At 44.9% G+C, this 22541-nt stretch overlaps 1 protein-coding gene across 5 annotated transcripts in view; it reads right to left on the reverse strand.

The window, feature by feature from the left end:
* Positions 1 to 9606: 9606 nt before the first annotated feature.
* HS3ST5 (heparan sulfate-glucosamine 3-sulfotransferase 5) overlaps positions 9607 to 22541 on the reverse strand; it is a 639160-nt gene continuing 626225 nt past the window's right edge. For all 5 annotated transcript variants that reach the window (XM_086926836.1, XM_086926834.1, XM_086926835.1 and 2 more), the window contains one exon: positions 9607 to 11304. In XM_086926836.1, the coding sequence (XP_086782962.1) occupies positions 10374 to 11304 (931 nt within the window). In that variant the 3' untranslated portion in view covers positions 9607 to 10373. The remainder of the gene's footprint in view (positions 11305 to 22541) is intronic.

A 22541-nucleotide genomic window follows, 5' to 3' on the forward strand; every position in this document is an offset into this window, starting at 1 on the left:
ACTGTTAATACAGTGACTGACAGTGGCTGGTGGTTATACTTACTGTGTTCGTTCTGTAGTTCTTTTTTTCCCCTCAGCACCTTGACTCTCTACTGGTAACGACCGGCCCTCTCACTGCTGTCTCCTGACTGCATGATGCAGCAGTGCACTCTCCCATGCCCAGTGGACTGGAGTCGGCCGCCTTGGGATGCTTGGAAATAATTCTCCAGCATGGCCAATAATTTAGCTCCTGTGCCCCCTGAACAGAGGCGGCTGCCTGAACAGGTCTGCACTTCATCATGCTTTACAGGTCGTGCTTTTGGACTTGCTGGCTTTACTTTTAGGTAACACATAAGTTTGAAATCTTTGCTTAGCTTGTGTGCTGCCCGGCTGGTGTTTTGCTGCTTCGTTCTGTCTCTGCATCGAGATATATAATACAACAAGTAACAGTATACCTACAGCAGTAAAATCTTATGATGGTACCACTGTTGGAGTCTTGTGCTTTTCTAAACCCGAAGTGTACTTGCCCGTGTAACCAATTCATGTCATGGTGTGTGTATCCAACTTGCAAACCTGCCTTAAGACCCTTAACATGGCGCTGTATGTGCGGAAATGCATTTTTTTCCCTTTTTTAAGCAAAGGTTTAGAGTGATATTTGGGGCTGCTCCCCCACGCGTGGTCTGGTTCCTGGCGCACATAGTCTTCCTTGCAGCGCACATAGACCCTACACTGCCGCCCACAGAGGGAAAAAATTAGAGGGAACATTGATTGCAAGTCACTGAAGATCCACACATATCCCCTGATATTACAGGTACTCCCCTAGCCACCCAAAGCACATCTGACCCCAACCATGAACATTCAGGCTCGTCGACTCCCAGGCCAAACACACGATCTAAACAGAGTTCCAAACTGGAGGCCACAAATCCTGTAGTAGATCCGGTTGTTAAAAGGAAGCGTGGGGGCGCCCCTTTGAAAAATAGGAAAGCGAAAATCCAAAAACGGAATAACGAGGGGGAAGGACAAAGTACAAGAACTCCAAACAGCCCAGTTGCAAGCCCGCTCACTGTACAAGCAGCTATATCTACAACGAGTTTTAGTGATGTGTGTCCTACTGAGCTGGGAGCTGTCTTTTGGGCCAAACTGGAACTCATCTTTACAAAGACTTGTCTCCCAATCTATGAAAGACTCACTATGATAGAAAGCAGACTCTTGCACCAGGAATCTTTGTATGAATCCGCTCAGGTACAGGATGGTTTACAGGATACAGGGGTGAATGGAAACCATGATAGGTTGCAACATAATGGAGATGGTAACCAACACGCCCTGTCTCCTAGTAATAATATACCTGATCCATCTCTTTTGGTGGCAGTACCTAATGACCCCCTACCCCGACCAAGGGATATTACTGTAATTAATAATAATGAATTGATTAGAAGGGGGGTGACTGGGGGGGTGAGTGGGTCCGAGAACCAACAACCCAGAGCAAGCAGAAATACGCCCCATGAAGAATTAATAAAAGCTCTAACACGTATTGATCTTCAATTTACAAAAGTGCACAGAATATCTGAATTTAAGCCAGCGGCCCGGGTCATAGAAATGTATAAACTTCAGGCTAGAACGGCTTCTATGTATGGAGCAGAACTTTGGGGACATCAAGTATATCCAGCCTCATGAAGGTAGAGCATACCTTTATGAGGAATTTACTGGGTCTACCAGTCAGCACACCGCTTTTTCCCCTACGCATGGACTTGGGGCTAGTCCCTATAGAGGAGGAAGTAGCACTACGGCCTTTGATGTATTGGAAAAGATGATGGTCTGTGCCCGAATTAGTCTCCTACAAAAAAGAATTCCTGGAGGTCTGGGCTACGTTAAGAATTAAGAAAATTCCGTGGCTCTCACATATTAAGGCAGTCAGTACCAGGATTGGCTTACTTGAGCTTTGGGATAATCCTGAAGTAACTTGTCCAGGGTTATCTAAGACAGAGTTGGTCCATCACTTTAAGCACCATAACCTACTATCTCTTCATAGGAGCACTACAGTGGGAAGACTAACAGCAGAGTTCCTCCAAGTAAAAATAGAACCTAAAAAGGAGGACTTTTTGGATCTAATCTACCCCCCATTGGTGAGGAAACTTTACATGCAATTTAGGTTTGGCAGTCTCCCGTTTAGGGCATTCACCAGCAAATGGGATAATACAGAGAACCCTGTGTGCCCGGTATGTAAATGCAACCCAGAGGATAAACTCCATGTCCTGTTTTTTTGCCCTGCCTATAAGGTCACAAGGAAATGCTGGCTGATACCACTTTGTAGAAACTTAGGTTTCAGTCAATGCGCTCAAGCATGCAGGGTTTTAAAGTATGACACCCATCCCCCAATAGTTTTTGCTGTTTCGCAGTTCTTAATTGGTATGTGGCACAGATGGAGAAAATTTACATAAAGACTATTTGTAAATGCAATATTGTATTTAATGTACATCTCGATAACTACTAAATGGTTAATTCGATTTTAGATGTTTGATTTTTATCTGTACATATGCTATTTATTGTTCTACTCCTTTTTTGTGCAATGTATGTATTTTATCTGCACTTTTATGGTCCGCGGTGACCGAAATAAAGTTATAGATGATGATGATATGGCGTGATTGTGCGACCTCACAGTGTAATACACTTACCAACCCCTTTAGGACCCTTAGGTTTAGTTTGTGAAATCACCAGCTCAACCCTAGCTAGCTGGAGCTCTGAGCAAAATAGACTGTATTTTTATCCATTTTTAGACACCACAGTGACAGGGTGCCTGTGTTATGGTCAGGGTGGATTTTGTGCAGGTAGGTTTAACTTCCTGCACTAAAGATATCCCTTAAGGCTGTTTGCACACATGGAAAGAGAGAAGAACTGGGAGACAAAGATATTTTTCCGAACTATGACAGGTTCAGGCAGGCGCACCAGTTTGCCTTAAACCCATTACTACATCTCTTCAGCCGCGGACGGTGGAGGGAGTTCCGTGGGGCGTAAAGGCGGGGCGGGGGAGGGGCAGGGAAGGGGGTACTTAACACCGGAATGTGGATAATTGGAGGTAAGTAAACAATCATATGAATAAAACGAATTTCGTAGCGCGCGCAGAATCGTAAAATGCCCCCCTTTCCTTTCTGCCCCACGGAACTCCCTCCACCGTCCGCGGCTGCATCTCTTTGTAAATACAGGTTTGCATTAAAATCCCTGGATGGATGCATGGAAATGTCCATGCAACACCCATAGAATGCCTACCTACCTGTTGCGAAAGTAACACAAGACAGCGCAATGCGTAGTCATTTTTGTTTTAGAAAGTCACGCAAAAAAGTGTTGTAACCCTGATACAAAATCTTTGTAAATCTGGGACTTGGTATTTTCGTGTGTGGTGAAACCAGTCGATTCATAATTAGGCCCCAAAACACAAGGAGGGTAGAGATAATTAATACCTATAGAGATAATTGAGGCACAATGAAGGCTGTTGTACCCCACAAATCCCCTTGAAAGTGAACATCTGTAATTAAAAGACCTCTGAGTGAGGGAATTGTATCAAAATCACAGCAGCATGCATCTCTTGAGCGATGTAGTAGAACAATGCACCCTTGCACTATGCATTAGCCAGCATCGTGCACCTGCTTCTTCATTTATTAAAGAGTTTTTTCTTGAAATGCCAAAGTCCTTCAGGCCTTTGTACCCACGCACACAATGTTCTTAGTTAATGCTGCTGAAGCAAACCGAACTGCACCTAAAAAAGTTGAAAGTGTTTCTACTCAAGTGATTTTAATTCATTCCATTTTTAAATACCACAATAAGTTTAATTTGTCACAATAAATTAAATAACCATATTCAGTTTTACAAAATAGAATTAGTTAGTGTGAAACCAGTATGTACAATAAAATATACAGTATATACACATAAAGATTTTTGTTAACTTTTTTTTGCTTAGAAACAGAAATTATTGGACTTGTGTTAACAACATGGTAGACATGCTACAAATGTCAGTATGACCTATACAACAAAACAATAGTGCAAACTCACCACAGAAACTTTGGAACAATGGCATTCTTATACAAGGTAAATAAAGTATAGCACTACCCTTACTCATGGCTTCAAATCAGGTCAGTATTGAAATATGCGTTCTCCTTTTTGGGGGGGCCCACTGGTTTAAAAAGTGGTGATTGACCGGCATGGGTGCATAGGTAGATGTGTGCCTAGGCGCATGAGCGTGAGTGCGCACACCACTGCACTCGTGTGCGTCAGCATCATTTTCTATCGCTAGTGAGCTACACTGTGGAGGTGTGCGTGGTTGGAAGAGTGTTGCATTTGTTGTTGTGAATCTTTGTGAACGTTGGAAATAGTTTTTATTTTTCCATTGTTTGCTTCGCACTATATGCTTTTTATATTCTTTGTACACCACAGTTTTAACCATAGAGCTTCTAAAGTCTGTGTGCTAGGCCCTCAATGCAGAAAGACAGGACCGCTCGCTGTTGGCATCTGTGGCTGTGCCACTTCCAGAGACCAGTTACCAGAAATGAGCATTAGGAGCTGGGTATCGTGAGCACAGGGTGGCGGAGTGACTGCAAGGGTATCCTACACCCCTTCTCCCATACCATTAGGGTGGTAGGCGTATAGAGATGGCAAAGGAAAGAATAAGGGGCCTATTTATGGTCAACCTACTGTGCTGCACTGCATGACAAGAAAAGGGAAGTAATGCACCCTATTTAAGTCAATACGGAGCATTCCTGTCCTTTCCCCTGCGCTGGTTCCCTTTTGGCTGACTAGTGCCTTTTTGTGCAGGATGGGGCACCTACCTGCACAGAAACTATCCTGGGAGTCATATTCCTCTTTCTATGTGTGTGCAGTTCACATGGAAAGAGAAAGAAACAAGGAGAAAGTGATAATTCTCCTCATTATATCTACCCTGGGAAGGGGTAAGATTTTGGCGGATTCTCAGGTTTACAAGTTTTGTAAATCTCGGAATGAGAGTTGCGTGACAACAACCATTCAACGCCTTCCCAGAGCAGATTAACGCAACGCAGCGATTTGCGCTGCACTGGGTTACTCCAGATTTTTGGAGCCACGCAAAGTGGTTTTGCATGGCTTCAAAAAACTGTCATAAGGTTTGTGTCGCCCTTACACCACTTTGTGTGGTGCAAAAGTGACGCAAACGGCCTCATAAATAGGCCCCAAAATGTATATGTGATTTCCATGGCACTCATGGGTCACATGATCCATGCCAGTACAGGGCTCTCTACCAGTATCCGGCATGCATGGTTGGAGTCACTGATAGACAGTCACGCTCCTAACTGGCTTCTGGTAACTCAAGGCTCATGCTGACAAACCAAAGATGATCCAATTAATCTGCAGACAGATTTCAGGCTGCTGAGCTACTGTATTGCATTGGTGGTTGCATGGTGCAAAGTGCTTCATAGCATTGTGTCAATTTACTTACGATTATTAAAGCTTATAAGCGCATTGCTATATATCACCATGTGAGCGCCTGTGCAACAAATCTAGTCCTAAATAATTTTGGGTTAAGTGGCTAACGGCCACATGCATCATTGTTGCCGTTTGCGATTTCTTAATTGCGAAAATTAAGGAATCGCAATTAAGAAATCGCAAACGGCTATGCACCAAGAAATCGCAATTTTTTTTGCGATTTCTTAAATTTCCTTAATTGCGATTCACAATTTGCGAATCGCAATTAAGGAATCCCTTCCCATTGATTCTTATGGGCCTAGAGGCCCATAGGAATGAATGGGAAGTCATTTTCAATTTGCGATTAGCAATTTGCGAATCGCAAATTCAAAATGCAATTTCAATATAACTTTAAGTGCAATTTTCACACACACATGCCCCAAGGGCATGTGTGTGTGTAAAATGAAACTTTCAAAAATGCACTTTTGTACATTTTTGAAAGTTTTCGCAAATTACCATGAAGGTCAACTTCATGGTAATTTACCACTCCCTATTTGCGAATTCGCAAATTTAAAATGTTAATGCATTGCATTTAGGAAATCTCAAATTGCGATTTCTTAAATGCAATCGCAATTTAAGAAATCGCAACATGATTGCGATTACTAAAATTGCAAAAAACATGATGCATCCCAATTTTGTCAATTGCATTCGCAAACGGCCGAAAATTGCGATTCGCACCGTTTGCGAATACAATTGACAATGATGCATGTGCCCGTAAATGTTTTTTGGGGCGGATTGACACAATGTCAGTCATAGAATGATGTCTCCAAGGAAATGCTTGGCAATGATGCCCTTTAAATGTAGTGCATTGTTCAAGTAGCCAGGAAAGATGCAGAAAAGAAAATGTTATTGGTCTGGACCTCTCTTTTCTACCCTGTGAGCCATGTGCCAAAAGCAATCTATTTGATAATGTTCCCACAAGCAAGTTATGTAGGGTTATTTTTCGTTTGACAAGCATTAGGACCAGATTGTTTGCAGGGTTGTGAATGGTCCAGTTGTTTTTTTCCCTCATGAATTATGGGTATTCTTGTAAAAAGCTGTAGGAATCCTGCATTACAGTGCTTCACTAGAGAGGAGACTTGAAATATTTAATCAACCTTTACTGAACCTCAAAAAGGGGATCACAAATGTCCCTGGTGTTGCTTGAATTGGGTTCAGGATGTCTCCATGGCATGCACTGATCAGCGATTAGGGCATGACAGAAATGTTAATACCATTAGCATTTGTATTGGATACCAGTTGCAATCCTAGATCTGTTCTCTGATCCCCATTTCAGGTTTTCTCTAAATGATAAAATATCACAATCATAAAACCCCAATGCATTGTGGTTTCACTCTAAAAGCCCACACCCTCTCTCACTGACAACAAATCTAAAACATGGGAGCCTGTTTCAAGGATTATACTATGGATTAACGATGATAGAGATATCGAGATACCCTAATATCATGGACAGAATGTTGAGGGACAAAATATTGAACGTAAAGTGCATATACAGGAAGTATACATTTACTATTCCTAACTCACTTCTACACGCCTTGAAGGTGTATATATATATATATATCATCAAGGAACCTATATATATTGAGTTAGGAATAGAAAATCCATACTTACCTACCTTTCGATATGTTGTCCTTCGATATTGTGCCTACGATATTTGGTGCCATCAAGATTCCTATCTCGATATTCCAGGCCCAGACATTTAACGTGTGTACACTCTCAAGCTGTGAATTCAGACTGTGGCAAGAAGATTTCGGGCATTTCCCTTTTTCATGTGTTGTGGAACACACAAGCGGTATAATCTGGTCACTCAGCACGATGGGCAATAACTTTTTGATTCCACAGGGATCAAAAATAGCCCCTTTCCATCAATGCCAACTGACAATCATCAGAACTGTACCACCCTCAGTAAGATGTTGACACCATCTGAATAAAACTTTCAAACTTTTGCTGTCAGGATTCAAAATTTGTTATATTCACCAAACAAAGCAGTTGCCTGAGAGACTGAGCAAACAGCAAAGGTTAGGATAATCTGATTGGTTCTGTGAAGACATGGGAAACTTGTGAATGCTTATCAAGTAGCCTTAGAACGAGATCACACTCATAAGTAGCGAATAACTCAAAAGGAATTTGCAGCCATGAAATGTCGGGATTTCTAGAATGAAATGACCACTTGACGTACTTTCTTCTCACATCTTTTCAGCATTCTACTTCCTTACTAATCCATCTCTGGCTGCTAAGCTTTGGCATGGCCTTCATCACTATAGTTTGAACTATTGCATTACTTTTGATCCTGACTGCTGTGTAATGCTAAGTGTATAACAGAAGGGATTGTGGAATGTGGCAGTAATCCTGCAAAGGTCCATCATGGATGCAAGACAATATTATCCTCCAAACCACTAAGTGTACTGGGTTTAAATAATTTGGAGGAGACTATTTAAAATTGGCTAAACTGAAAATTAACCCTGTGTATGACATTGTTACTGTCTTACCTAAAGGATCATTCTGGCCCTACAGGGCCACAATCAACTTGTTAAGCATTTCTTCTTCTACTTGGAGTATGAAACCTCACTTGGAGCATGGTCTAGGAGCTGCATTCAAACTCTGCCACCTGCCTATAGGTTGGCGAACCAAACCAATTCTCACCATTTCCCTACATACTATAAGGCTTTCCTTTATATTATTACCAGACACACCTTTTTTCACAGTTATGCATTTCTGGGCTACAGTCCCTCACTACTTTGTCCTTCTATGGAGTTCTGTGTTGTGGACCCAGAATATGATAGTGAGAATATCATCTGACGTAAACATTGTATCCTATATATAATTTTGTGATAAACATTACCTCAATGGAGTTAATAATAGTAAATCATCTACATAATTGGGACAATATTTTTGTAAACAATATTAAGGACATTTTACCATATTACATTTTTGAACATGATATTCTGATATCCAGTCCCCGCAACACTTGATGTTGACCATCATAGATATTATCTATATGTATTTTAAAAATGTGCTCTGAGTGATTTTACACCAGTTTTCCTTCCTACACAAAAGGAAATGAAGAGGTTCTCATAGGTACTCTGTGATCCTGAATTATGCCCAGTGTGAGCAGAATAAATATTTTGAAATGAATTAATACATTTTAGGTATTCCATTGCTCAAACAAACTTAGCTCTAGACCCTACAGATGACATATAGGAGTAAAGAGGCCCTTCAAGTTATTACCGGAGTTACTATTTGAATGAGTAATGTTTGCTATTGATAGCTTGACAGGTATGCTAGTTTGATTATTTATATATCAGTCAACACATGAATGGCATTCACCAGCACCTATTTCCTCACTCTGAGACAGGTTCAATTCCCTCCCTTCACAGCTTGGTTTTTAATCCTGGCCAAAGGGTGTCTCAATAAAGTGTATTGTGCACCCTGTAGTTAGTTTGAACTCACATTATACCTTTGTTTGTTACCCCCTCATCACACCCCGCTCACCTAAGTTTTAGTATACCTCTCTTTATCAACAAAACATCCCTGAGCTCCTCCGTCTCAGAGAGGGGGTGGTAGCCCGCATTATGACTGTGTTCATAATGCGAGAAGATTACCCTATGATGAAGCAGGCCACCTTTGGGTGGGTGAGGGAAACCGTCCTTTAAAAGGGACACAACGTTAGCACTCTTTCACATGTTACAGACCCAGGGGTTCCTTTGTGTTGTTGGTTTTTTAATAGGGGAGTCAACCCCTGCAGGTCTCTAAACCTCCTCTGTCACTTTTTGTGTTTGGATTGGCATTCATCAGTAGCCTTCAGCTGTATTTTTCAGGTGAAACACAACTCAGTAGCCCTCACATTCCTGCTTGTTCAGTGTGGTCCGTCTATGCAAAGTTGTAGATCTTCCGGAGAAAGAAAGCTACATATCTTTTAGTTCATTCCAGCATTTCATTTTCCTAGGTTGATGACTATTCATTTCTTCCTATATTTCTTTTTTTTAGCCCCAGACATGTGTTTCACTCTTCATGAGCTGTACATATATATATCTTACCCAGATGCATCTAGAGCCTGGACGTCTACTTTTAGAAGGTAAAATATATTTAATATTACAAAAAGAGGCAAAGTGAAAAGTAGATCTATATGAGGTCTAAAGGAACGAAGTTGGGGAAAATTATAAATGTGTTTTAGCAGCCCATCAGATTAAAACAAATTGGAGGTGGCCCACCATATATTGTCGAGATTACCCCGCAATAGATTCTAATGCTACTTTGCTAGGAGCTAAAGGCAGTTCACTAAAATGCAAATAGTTTAATTAAGATAAGAATTTAGATTGAATAAGTTATGACTGGGAAATGGGTGCAATGAAAACATAAATAGAAATTGAAGCCAAACTAACTTTTAAAAAAGGGACAAGGGGCTAATTTGAGGTGGCACACAATAGAGAGAAGTTGAAGACTTGAAGTCCCAACCCTTTTATCACTCCTTTAACACTCTTCAGTTCCCTTTTTGCAGAATGGAATTGATGTGAACTAGAGGCACCTCCAAATGGTTACAACCTGAGTATGTCTGTGCCCTGGGTGCCTGCTCCTGCAAGTATGGGCTACCTCCATGCCACAAAGCAGAATCTAAATGTGATACCTTCTCACCTGCTCTTTGAACACTAGCTGAATTGTTTTCCATTCTTGGTGTGTATAGCTTAAAACAATAATATAGAGCTGGGTCACTATGTTTGAGTAAATATTTCTTTAAAATCAGTTATGTGTACAAAACTGTTCTTACCTAATATTTGGTCACATACTATTTACAACTATGCATGAACAAAAAATACTTTGATAGTGGTGTCCATGAAAAGTGCATATTTATACTCAAGCAGACATTGCTGGGTGTCTCAAGGTGCAACACACAGTGTTGTAAAAGATGGCGCTCATGGCCAGTTAAATGTCCTCCCCGTGATCTGATAAAACTTTTGATTGAAGGGATGAAAAAACTTGCGCAATTTGGTAACAACAGAAGGATCCACCTCTGGGTGTGTGCGTCCCTTGCTACCCGCCAGGCACTTGTTGAAGACAATGTTGAACCGCAAGCAGTAAAAACCCCTCGTGGCATTGAAGTACAGATTGTATTGACTGATCCTTGGTGGAAGGTTGAGGAAGCGTTCCACCAGCTGCAGTTCCGGCAATGGTTCTGTGATGAGGCGATCGCCATCGACTATGTGGAACTGCTCGATTGGGAAGTACTTTAACCACCTTTCCAGATGTTTGGTGTAGATGCTGGTCCTCACAGCCTTGTACTTGGTGTTTACCTCACAGGTATTTGAGTCCATGGCAAGTTTCTCGAATTTGTAGTAGGTTTTGTTCTTCCGCTCTTTCCCCTCCAGCACCTGAGTATAGTCCGAGATAGCTCGTGTGGTGGGCTCCCTGACGATGATCAGTAACTTGATGGATGAGTTCATTTTATAAATCCTTTCTGGTACCTCCTCTGTTATAAAATATGCTGGACTTTTCTCAATTGTGATTTGGTGGGGGTATGAAAAGGGCATTTTCTTCCTGTACCAGTCTGAGCCCTTGGCATAGTTCTCATCATTGTCGAAGTAGTGAATCTCCTGTGACGCTTTCACCACTGCCGGATGTAAATTTAGCATCTCAAGGAGAGCTCGGGTGCCTCCTTTCCGAACCCCAATAATGATTGCATTGGGAATTTGCTGGACTAAGTTGTGAAGTTGGATTTGCTCCTTTGTGGCATTGCCCTTACGGAATTCGTGCAGCAGGCCACGCTTGAACTGCAGTGCTCGAAGAGGGATTTCATCCTGACCATGTGGTCCATATCGACCATCAATTGGGCAAATGGGCTGCAGTCTGCAATAGACAAAAATAGGTTTTAATAGGAATTGTAGATCATCTTGTACAAAGAAGCACAGACAAGCCATTCTCACATTCATCCTCAACTCCACACTTCCAGGGCCTTATAGTCTAATAGTAGCTAGGGCAGAGATCTGGTGCAATGTCATCAGATTATCTGTCATGACACTCATCGCTATTAAAAGATGTGTGTTCAAGAAAAACTACTGAATGGCATATTCCAGAAGAATGTGGGAAAACAAAAGGGAGAGCAAGGGATGGTGTTCACTCAAGGTGAACGGAGAGTACTCCTGTTCCCCTGATCAAGGACTAAATTAAACAAAGAGAGGAGTACCACCAAAAGAAAAACAGAAGATTTCCTAATGGGGTGTTTTGACTGACAAAAAGAAATGATTCATCCTTTTGTAAAAAAAAACCCTCACTCACCAGCCTAGTGGTGACATGCTTCATCATCGGGGTCCACCCTGGTGGCCTAGCGTCACCAGGGTGTGCTAAAACACCTGAAGTACAGTGGAGCAGGTTGTGAATGTAAGTGCAAAAAACGTGGTAAAAATTGTCCTGGTTTAACTTATAGAAAATATGAATTTTATTTTAAAGCAACTGGACAATATTAAAAAAGGGGCGAGATACTGAGAGGGAAGTTACGACCAGAGTATCTCTATATGTGTATTGGTCAACATGTTTCTACCTTACGTGGGAAATACCAGGTATTCATCAGGACCATAAACAAGGAAATGGACGGTATGTACCCCCTAAAAGGCACACCCAATCCTAGATCCTCGTGTACCTATTAGCAAAGATCGCTAATGGTGGAATGCTCAGTCAAAAGTGGTTGAGCATGTGTAGTAAAAAGCAAAAGACTCCTATTATGTTGTCAATTGCTTCGGCGGGCAGGGGGAAGTCTCGTCACTCAGTGAAACATATTAGTTCTGTCGTGACGCGCGAGGCCAAATACCTACGTCTACCTTCCGCTGCTCAGCTGAGCTGAGCTGAGCAGCGGAAGGTAGACGTAGGTATTTGCCCTAGCGCGTCACAACAGAACTAATATGTTTCACTGAGTGACGAGACTACCCCCTGCCCGCCGAAGCAATTGACAACATAATAGGAGTCTTTTGCTTTTTACTACACATGCTCAACCACTTTTGACTGAGCACTCCACCATTAGCGATCTTTGCTAATAGGTACACGAGGATCATCGCTAATGGTGGAGTGCTCAGTCAAAAGTGGTTGAGCATGTGTAGTAAAAAGCAAAAGACTCCTATTATGTTGTCAATTGCTTCGGCGGGCAGGGGGTAGTCTTGTCACTCAGTGAAACATATTAGTTCTGTCGTGACGCGCGAGGCCAAATACCTACGTCTACCTTCCGCTGCTCAGCTGAGCTGAGCAGCGGAAGGTAGACGTAGGCATTTGCCCTCGCGCGTCACAACAGAACTAATATGTTTCACTGAGTGACGAGACTACCCCCTGCCCAGCGAAGCAATTGACAACATAATAGGAGTCTTTTGCTTTTTACTACACATGCTCAACCACTTTTGACTGAGCACTCCACCATTAGCGATCTTTGCTAATAGGTACACCAGGATCTAGGATAGGGTGTGCCTTTTAGGGGGTACATACCGTCCATTTCCTTGTTTATGGTCCTGATGAATACCTGGTATTTCCCACGTAAGGTAGAAACATGTTGACCAATACACATATAGAGATACTCTGGTCGTAACTTCCCTCTCAGTATCTCGCCCCTTTTTTAATATTGTCCAGTTGCTTTAAAATAAAATTCATATTTTCTATAAGTTAAACCAGGACAATTTTTAACACCTTTTTTTGAACTTACATTCACAACCTGCTCCACTGTACTTCAGGTGTTGTAGCACACCCTGGTGACGCTAGGCCACCAGGGTGGACCCCGATGATGAAGCATGTCACCACTAGGCTGGTGAGTGAGGGTTTTTTTTACAAAAGGATGAATCCTTTCCTTTTGTCAGTCAAAACACGCCATTAGGAGATCTTCTGTTTTTCTTTTGGTGGTACTCCTCTCTTTGTTTAATATATTCCAGAAGAAACCTTTGCTAGAAAATATTCTTCAGTGAAAAAGTTCCCTTACTTCAGAGCAAGTTGGTAAGTAACCTGGGTGTAGTCTGTGATTTGTGCATAATGGATGAACTCTGACAGGCAGCCAGGTATGAGCCAGAGTGCCTATGGGAGATCCACAAATGGACCTTCAAGTGAGTGGGGGCACCAGGCAGCTTTCTAACAAAGGAAAGAGTTATGTACATGAGCCAGGGGGACTCATGAATGATTATATTCTGACAAGGTTACTCCGTCCACTTTCAAATAGTATGTTTGCCTCAATACAGAGCTAAACATTGGTGAGTGACACCACCATTCTCTCAGTGTGAAGTGGAACTCTGAGTCCATTTCAAACTCATGAAGTTTGTGCTTGTATTATATAGACAAAATGAATAAGGGTTCCCAAAGGAGACATTTGGTTCTGTTTGTGTAATTGTTATGAGACTACATCAGCAAACATAGACCTTTTAACGAGAAAGGGGACTCCATGATATCACTATTTATAGGGAAAGCTAGCAGTAATGTATTGTATTGTGGCATACTTATTTAGCGCAACCTGTCACCACCAAGGGCATCCTGGCGCTTTGACCCGTACTCAATGAAACAGTAGCTCAGCCTATCCTGGGAAAAAGATGAGTTTTTAGAGCCTTTCTAAAAGATAAAAGATCTCCAAGGCTTCTCAAGGATATAGGTAGAGAGTTCCAGAGTTTGGCTGCCGCTACTCTAAAAGAGCGGCCTCCCATCCTCACTCTCTGGAATCGTGGAACTACCAGAAGCCTGGATGACGAAGAGCGTAAAGCTCTAGATGGACAGTACCAGGCAAACATTCGCCGCAAAGGAATGGGGCCCAGGTCATGAATAGCTCTAAACACAATACAAGCTGCTTTATAGCGCACCCGTAGATGAACTGGCAGCCAATGAAGTTCTCGCAGTGCTGCCGTAGAAGAACTGTGGTAAGGGCGAGAAAGGGCGAGTTTAGCAGCGATATTTTGCACCCTTTGCAACTTGCCCAAGAGTGTTACCGGGGCCTCCAGAAGTAGTGCGTTACAATAGTCAAGTCGACTTAGGATGGTACAACGCACTACTTCTGGTCTAGCTTGCGCAGGGAGGAGAGGAAGGACCTTACGCAGCATACGAATCAGCATCATACATGTTGAAGAGATCTTATTCACATGTAGATCCAACTGCAGGTTAGGCCCAAAAGTGACGCCTAAATTGCGCGCTGATTGTGCCGCGGACACCGTCTCTGAAAAGGACGGAGGCCAGAAGTCCACTGGGAGGTCACGAGGGACTCGATCAGTGGAGCAGTGTAGGACCTCCGTCTTTGTTCCGTTGAACTGTAGCGAGTTCAACCGGAGCCATTCCGCTGTCGCCTGCATGCACAGGTGAAAGGTCTCCAGTGTGACTGCATCCGGACCCTCCAGCGAAAAGACCAGCTGAGTATCATCCGCATAATTAAATGCGGAGATACCGAAGGTTTTAATGAGCTGGACTAGGGGGCTGAGGTAGACATTAAAGAGTATAGGGCTGATGGCCGAGCCCTGAGGTACTCCTTGTCCCACTCTCCGCTCCTCTGAACTGAAGGGGGGTAACGAAACCCGTTGCTGACGGCAGTCCAAGTAGGAGATTAACCAATCCCTGGCCTTGTCACTGACCCCGCATTCCTCCAGCCTAGAAATCAGGGTGGGATGGCTGACCGTGTCGAACGCGGCCGACATGTCGAGCAGCACCAAAAATGCTGCCCGGCCACTGTCGACTCGCGCCCGTAGGTTGTCTAACACGGTCACCAACGCGGATTCCGTCCCATGCGCTGGGCGAAAGCCGAATTGCGTCTCATCCAACCAGCTGTTCCCTTCTAGGAAACTGGACAGAGCACGGGTGACCAGCTTTTCCATTATTTTAACCGGAAAAGGGAGCAGGGAAATTGGCCGGTAGTTAGAAAGGCAGGCAGGGTCGAGCGTAGGTTTTTTCAAGAGCGGAGATACCACTGCCTTCTTCCAGCTGCTTGGAACAGTAGCTGTCTCGAATGACTGACAGCAAATGGCGTGCAGGGGCTGGAAGAGGTCCTGTTGAAACACCTTCCATAGTCTTGGAGGGAGAGGATCCAAAGGCGAACCGGAAGAAATCGTCAGGGCTAAGTCGCCGAACTCCTTCAGAGATGGAAGGGGGAAGCTACTCAGCTGGGGTCGACTGGCCTCGCTCGCCGGAGCTCCCAAACTGAGGGCCGGCTCCAAGGAAGGAGGAAAGGGACTCCTCTGCCGGGGTCGACTGGCTGCGGTCTCCGGAGCTCCCAAGCAGAAAGCCAGATCCGAAGTGGGGACAGAGGGGCCACTCAGCTGGGGTCGACTGGCCTCGCTCGCCGGAGCTCCCAGGCTGAGAGCTGGTTCCACAGGAAAAAGGTGGAGGCTGCCCTGCTGAGGTCGACTGGCTACAGTTGCCGGAGCTCCCAAGCAGGGAGCCGAATCAGGGACTGCGAAGGAAGAACAGTTCAGCTGGGGTCGACTGGCCGCAGTTGCCGGAGCTCCCAGACTGAGGGCCTGATCCAAAAGAAGAAAAGGAGGGCTACTCAGCTGGGGTCGACTGGCTTCCGCCGCCGGAGCTCCCAAGCTGGGGGGCTGCTCTTCAGGTCGGGGTCGACTGGAGGGCGTGACCGGAGCTTCCTGACAGAGATTAGTAGCCCTCTGCAGGTGTCGACTGGCCGTCTCCTCCGGAGCTCCCTCCTCAGTGATGGAATTCTGTGGGTCCTGCAGACCTGCTAGGATTTTACGGATTTTTTCCTCAAAGGCATCCGCCAGAGAGTCACAGAAAACTTGCGACGAGGGAACAGCGCTAGCCACACACGTCGGGTGGGCCAGGTCCTTAACAATTTTAAAGAGAGCCTGAGCCTTGTTTGGGGCCTGATTCAGAGTGAATTCAAGAAAGGTCGCTTTCGCTATCTTAATTTGGGCTTTATATTTATGCATAGCGGACCTAAATGCAATTTTCTCAGAATCTAGGTACTGCTTCCTCCAGGCCCTTTCCGCGCGTTTACAGTCGAGTTTGAGCTGGCGGAGTTCGCTCGTGTACCAAGGACTAGCTCGGTTCACTCTCCCTCGCGACTTCCGAAGGGGCGCTAACTTATCCAGCGAGCTAGCTATGGACTGACAGAAGAGAGTGTAACTGTCTTCGACTGTATTACCAAGTTTGAAGTCCTCATCTAAGATATTCGGCAATGGAACAGTATTTAGGATACGGGACCAAGGTCTCTCTAGCTTAGCTAGAGGTAGTCCAGCCTTACGCGAAGTAGGGTCCTCCGACCAAAGGGAGAACCTGATCAGAAAGTGGTCCGTCCAATATTGGCACTTGATGTCCACGAATGATGCCCATTGAGGATCCGCAAACACCAAGTCCAACATGTGGCCTTTCTGATGCGTGGAGGCGTTCACCAGCTGTACTAAGTTGATATCTGTACAGGCTTGGCTAAGAGAGAAAAAAGCATTTTCCAGCGAGCTGCCTGCCCACAGATTGAAGTCTCCAAGAACTAATAACCTGGAGTGGGAGCTGGCGAGTTCATAAATCAGGTCAATGAAGAGAGGAATGGATGGTGCTGGTCCTGGGGGACGGTAGCACAGAACACCCGAGCAGCAGATCGACTCCTGCTGTTTGACTGAAAAACCCATCAGTTCAAAACCCGGCACCTCTCGAATCTTTAACTGGGAGAGAGTGAGCGAGTCTCTGTGAATGAATCCGATTCCCCCCCCTCGGTTAAGTGGGCGCGGTGAGTGGCTAATTTTAAATCCTGAAGGGCAGGCTAAACCCAGCTCGACCTCACAGTCCTCCCGAGTCCACGTCTCTGTGAGAAAGAGGACATCGAGCTGTTCAGACTCAATAAGGAAGGCTATTTCCGTGTGGTGCTTACAGAGGGATCTGACATTAAGCAAACCACAGGTGATTGGCTTGGAGGTAGAAGGTCTAATCGGGTCATGCCCAGGTCTCAGTTCGATGAGCTCACTCCGAGTGTAAGCTATGCGGTTTGAACTGGATGGGCCAGAGGTAGCGGCCCTAAGCGCGTCCGTTGCGCGAACGGGCGCAAACGGGCTTACCTCTGGCGCACCTCCGGCGCCCCTGCGGCGCCCCCGCTGCGCACCGTCGCTGCGCACTAGTCTAGCAGCCATCTTAAATGGCTGACTGGATATCGCGAGGGTCCTGGCAGGGCGAGTGTCTCTCCCTCACCAAGATGGCGCTGAGAGTGGAAGGACTTCTCCCCACTCCAAGATGGCGCTCACAACCGGCGCGATGATACTACAGAGCCCCCGAGTCCCTTCTAGCCCACAAATGTGGGTGTGTGGCGAATTATGGTGCGGGTAAGACTCCCTTATTTCCCCCTAAGCGGTAGGCAAATACTAATTAAAAGCGCGAAGCGCTCGGCGCGATTTACATAAAACGGCAAATAAAGCTTAAAATGCTACAAGCAAAGGAGCAATGTGCGCGCAGCGCTGGAGCAGCGTTAGCACTAAGCACTAGGTCAAGGTCTGCCTGAACGAGGTAGGAGGACCTACTAATAATACCTCCTCCTCCAATGCGAGGGTCCTGGCAGGGCGAGTGTCTCTCCCTCACCAAGATGGCGCTGAGAGTGGAAGGACTTCTCCCCACTCCAAGATGGCGCTCACAACCGGCGCGATGATACTACAGAGCCCCCGAGTCCCTTCTAGCCCACAAATGTGGGTGTGTGGCGAATTATGGTGCGGGTAAGACTCCCTTATTTCCCCCTAAGCGGTAGGCAAATACTAATTAAAAGCGCGAAGCGCTCGGCGCGATTTACATAAAACGGCAAATAAAGCTTAAAATGCTACAAGCAAAGGAGCAATGTGCGCGCAGCGCTGGAGCAGCGTTAGCACTAAGCACTAGGTCAAGGTCTGCCTGAACGAGGTAGGAGGACCTACTAATAATACCTCCTCCTCCAATGCGAGGGTCCTGGCAGGGCGAGTGTCTCTCCCTCACCAAGATGGCGCTGGGAGTGGAAGGACTTCTCCCCACTCCAAGATGGCGCTCACAACCGGCGCGATGATACTACAGAGCCCCCGAGTCCCTTCTAGCCCACAAATGTGGGTGTGTGGCGAATTATGGTGCGGGTAAGACTCCCTTATTTCCCCCTAAGCGGTAGGCAAATACTAATTAAAAGCGCGAAGCGCTCGGCGCGATTTACATAAAACGGCAAATAAAGCTTAAAATGCTACAAGCAAAGGAGCAATGTGCGCGCAGCGCTGGAGCAGCGTTAGCACTAAGCACTAGGTCAAGGTCTGCCTGAACGAGGTAGGAGGACCTACTAATAATACCTCAGCAGTATTCAGCATAGCTATACAAAATGGTACAGATAATTAATTATTTTGACACACATTGTAAAATATGGTGGTGTGACCACTAAGTCCCAAACAAAAATAAAATAGGGTGCACAAAGATAAACACTTAAAAAAAATACCAACAGCAATCTATAGTATAGAAACATTATACATATTGTGAAAACCTTGGTGTACTATATGACATGGCTGTGGGGGCCTTATGTGGAGTACACTCACAGACACCATCATGGGTCCAGTCAGCATTGATTACTCAACCTTAAGCTCGACCTTGGGTACCTGTGGCTGTGAGCAGTAAGGCATGGCAAAGAAACGTACTGTGAAGCATTTGACAGCATCAAACAACGAAATAAGAAAATCACACACCAATAAAGACACAGCAACACTTTATAAAAATAGAGCGTATTGTAAAGAATTTGTAGAGACCTCGATCATCAAACCCCACTAAAGGGTGCCGGAAATACAGATTTTAGAACTGTTTATCACTTTTCAAAGGAACTGCAAACAAGCATTGGCAAACACAAAGTTTGAACACCTTTGAAAAATTTGGAAAAGCTAGTGCGAGTACTCCGGTCGGACTTTGGTGACCAAATCCTGTACGAATAAGGTCTAGCCAGCCGGAAATGATACCTGAACACTAGAGCATTTTTTGAACAAGTTCTCAGCTTTACAGGATGACCCCCATAGACTTTAATGGAATGGTCTTGATGATGAGGAATGCAGGCAAAGGGTGCTCTTGGTGCTGTGTGGTCAATGGGGGGGGAAGTCCAGTTGAATCTTTGGTCCCCAGGTAACTGGAGGATACTCTTTCCATTGATCTCGGAGTCCCAAAAAGCCCTCTGTGCAAGGTACCTAGGGCTGCTGATACAGACCTTGTGCTTTTGCAACCCAGCGGTCCTGGTGCAAATCTTTGGTGGCGGCTAGTGTCCCTCTTGGACAAGGAACTCAGTCACAACCAACACCCAGAAGTCCAGCAGACACGGGTTCACCTTTTGGCTATCTCCAAAATTTCCATTGGTTTACCCGGTGTGCGTAGCAGCAAAACTTCTGCAGTGTCTACCAGAGATGCGACTTAGGCTCTTTCATCAGCCTTAGTGTCCTCAGTGGCATTCTGGGTAGTCAAGATTCTCTGGCTCGGACTGGGAACGAGAATCAACTTTTCCCTGAGACAGGCATGTAGAAAAGTGTCCAAACTCCGCTAGCCGGAAGTGCAGCAGGTGCAATCGCTCTGACGTCAGAGACTCTTTTTGCGCGCTTCCACCGGGTGCAAAGTAATCTTCTTGTCCTCTTTCAAAATCCAGTGAGGACTGATGGGTAGGGTGCCAGCGGTTCCCTACCTATCCCAAGTAAGAGCCCTGAGGAGATCACACTGTCACTAGCCAATGGGCTACTGGGTCCCCTTCTTTCGAGCAACAAAGTTCCTGTGATGTGTGGCATATGGCTATCCCAGAGTGCCCCATTCTTGGCCCCTTAAAGATGGCATGAGTCTTTGGTCGGCTGGAGCGCGATAGCCCACCCTAGAGGTATGGCTACTAGTGGGATCAATGCCCATGGGAAAACCATTTTGGACCCAGGTTTCCCTCCCTTAGCTCTGTCTCCTCATCGTTTGCAGGAACAAAAGGCATTCTGTTCACGGCTGTTGTCACAAGTGGCTCTTCAAAGGTGGCTACATCTTTGAAGCCTGCCTTTTTGGCTAACACCCTGAGTGGCCATCCTGAGAGAGGAGGAGACCTCTTGCTCTCTGCCAATTGCCTTAATTCCCAAGCCTAGGAGTCGTTGACACTTCTCATCGGGTGACCAGAAACCCATCTATGTGTCAGTGCCTTTGTGAGGCTACTGGACTAACTGAAGTGCAGAGTGAGAGTGTCAACTTTCTTACAGTTCCTTAACTTTAATAGTGACTTTAAATCTGGCCTGGTCTTCAGGTCAGAATTAATGCCCAATTAATTTGATACCTTGACCCTGTTAGGTGGTCCCATTAGGAGTTAGACTGGTTGGGGTGCCAACAGTTTAACCCAGTGCTAGCGAATGGGGCTCCTAAACTTTCCACAGCAAAACGACAATTTAGAAGTGTTGCTGCTAATACATACTAAAATTGATATGTCTTACTTAAGTGTATATAGATCCCTCTCATAGGGCCTCGTAGCCCTTCCTTAGGGTAGACTTAAATATACCCTTAATGGATGTAGTGGACTTGCCAATAGGTGTAATGGCAAAATCGAACTGGCAGTGTCACACACTGTCCTTTCAGTTTGCAGTAGGAGGCCCGTTCCATGTTGTCTCTGTCACATGCGGTGCTGCAGCCCTGGGTGAACACTCTGTCTTATATGCCCAGGGTACCTGGATACCATATGCTAGTGGCTTAAATGGAAGTCAGTACTTGCCAATTGGGTGTATAGAATTATACATCACTTTGTATAGGATTAAAACAAGCATCAGTACACTCTCAGAGTTGAAAAACCAGCAGCTAATAGTCCAAATGGGGCAAAAAGTGTCGGAGGGCCTGCACAAAAGTCTTTTTCCTTACACATAGGTACACTTTTACATCAGTATATATAGTTTGTTGAAAGAAGGAGCATCAACGTTTCAAACCTTGATGCATGATTTTCAATTGGGTAATCATCAGGGCAAGAATGCACAGGCACCTTAAAACATCACCATCAGTGCTTTATTGTAAAAGAATAAGTGCTGGGACCCAAAGTTTTGCTCAGAAGTCCATTGGAGGTGCTATCGGATGTCATGGGTGCTGAATACCAAAGCTGTACAGTCTGACCAGACACTTCCTGACGACTTATCTCACACTTAAAGGTTTTTTGCTTTCTCCATTTGGCATGGTTAGTCAGTCTTTCACTCTCCCCATGTGTCTTGCTCTAGGCCAAAGTGTGATGGGGTAAAATACGAGCCGGTCCTCAAAAATGAGGGCCATTACGACCCACCAACAACCACCAACTCATATAAAGCACCAGTCACCATTAAACAATAAACTTAAGTAAGAGCCAGAACCAAGGGAAAGTTGCATTGTAGAGGTGTCAATGTGAAACACCTCATCGAACTTTGTTGGTAGTTTAGGAAGAGTTTCCAAAAGACTGTGCTTAAGATTATCCCATTGGGCTAAATCGCTAGTGGAAACTTCAAGAGCATGGGCAGACAAAATTCAAACCCAAGTAATCTGTTTCGCGCTTGTCTAAACAATCATAAAACATCTCGGAGGGATAATGCGCCTGCTGCAAAGCACTGCATGTGATCTGTCGATCACATTTTTCGAATGTCCAATAAGTGGTCGCAGTTGCCGAAAGCTCAAGGTGGGCAACATGGGTATAAATGAGGGACCAGGAGAGCTTAGAAATGGGGGGAGGTTGTCAAGATTGAATACACAGTCGATGATTTTATTAAGGCACTATCGACGGACTAATAGGAGAGCTCAGAGATGGCGGGGTCAAGATTGAATACAGAGTCGATGATGTTATTAAGACCCTATCGACGGACTAATAGCATTTTGTAAGTATGTACGTAGAAGTACAAACGTTTTTGTCTTTTTGACAGAGTCCAGGGACATAGAAAATCTCACTGCTGCATTTGCCTGCAGCAAACACAATTGATTACAGCCCGCCCCAAACCTTCACAGATCACCCAAAATGCTTGTCTCACAGAAAGTTCAGAATTGCCCTATTTACCAATGTTAGACACGTATATTACCGAACCCAGAATGGGGGCCGTTTTTTTTTATTTTAGGTTTCCCGCACGACCCAGTTTACAAAGACTATATTAAGTTCAGTACAGGAAGAATTGGAAATCAAATGCATCTGCCCGTGTTAAGTGCTTTGAATATGT

The sequence above is a fragment of the Lissotriton vulgaris genome, chromosome 6 (assembly GCF_964263255.1).
Source record: "Lissotriton vulgaris chromosome 6, aLisVul1.2, whole genome shotgun sequence".
Classification (NCBI taxonomy): domain Eukaryota; kingdom Metazoa; phylum Chordata; class Amphibia; order Caudata; family Salamandridae; genus Lissotriton; species Lissotriton vulgaris.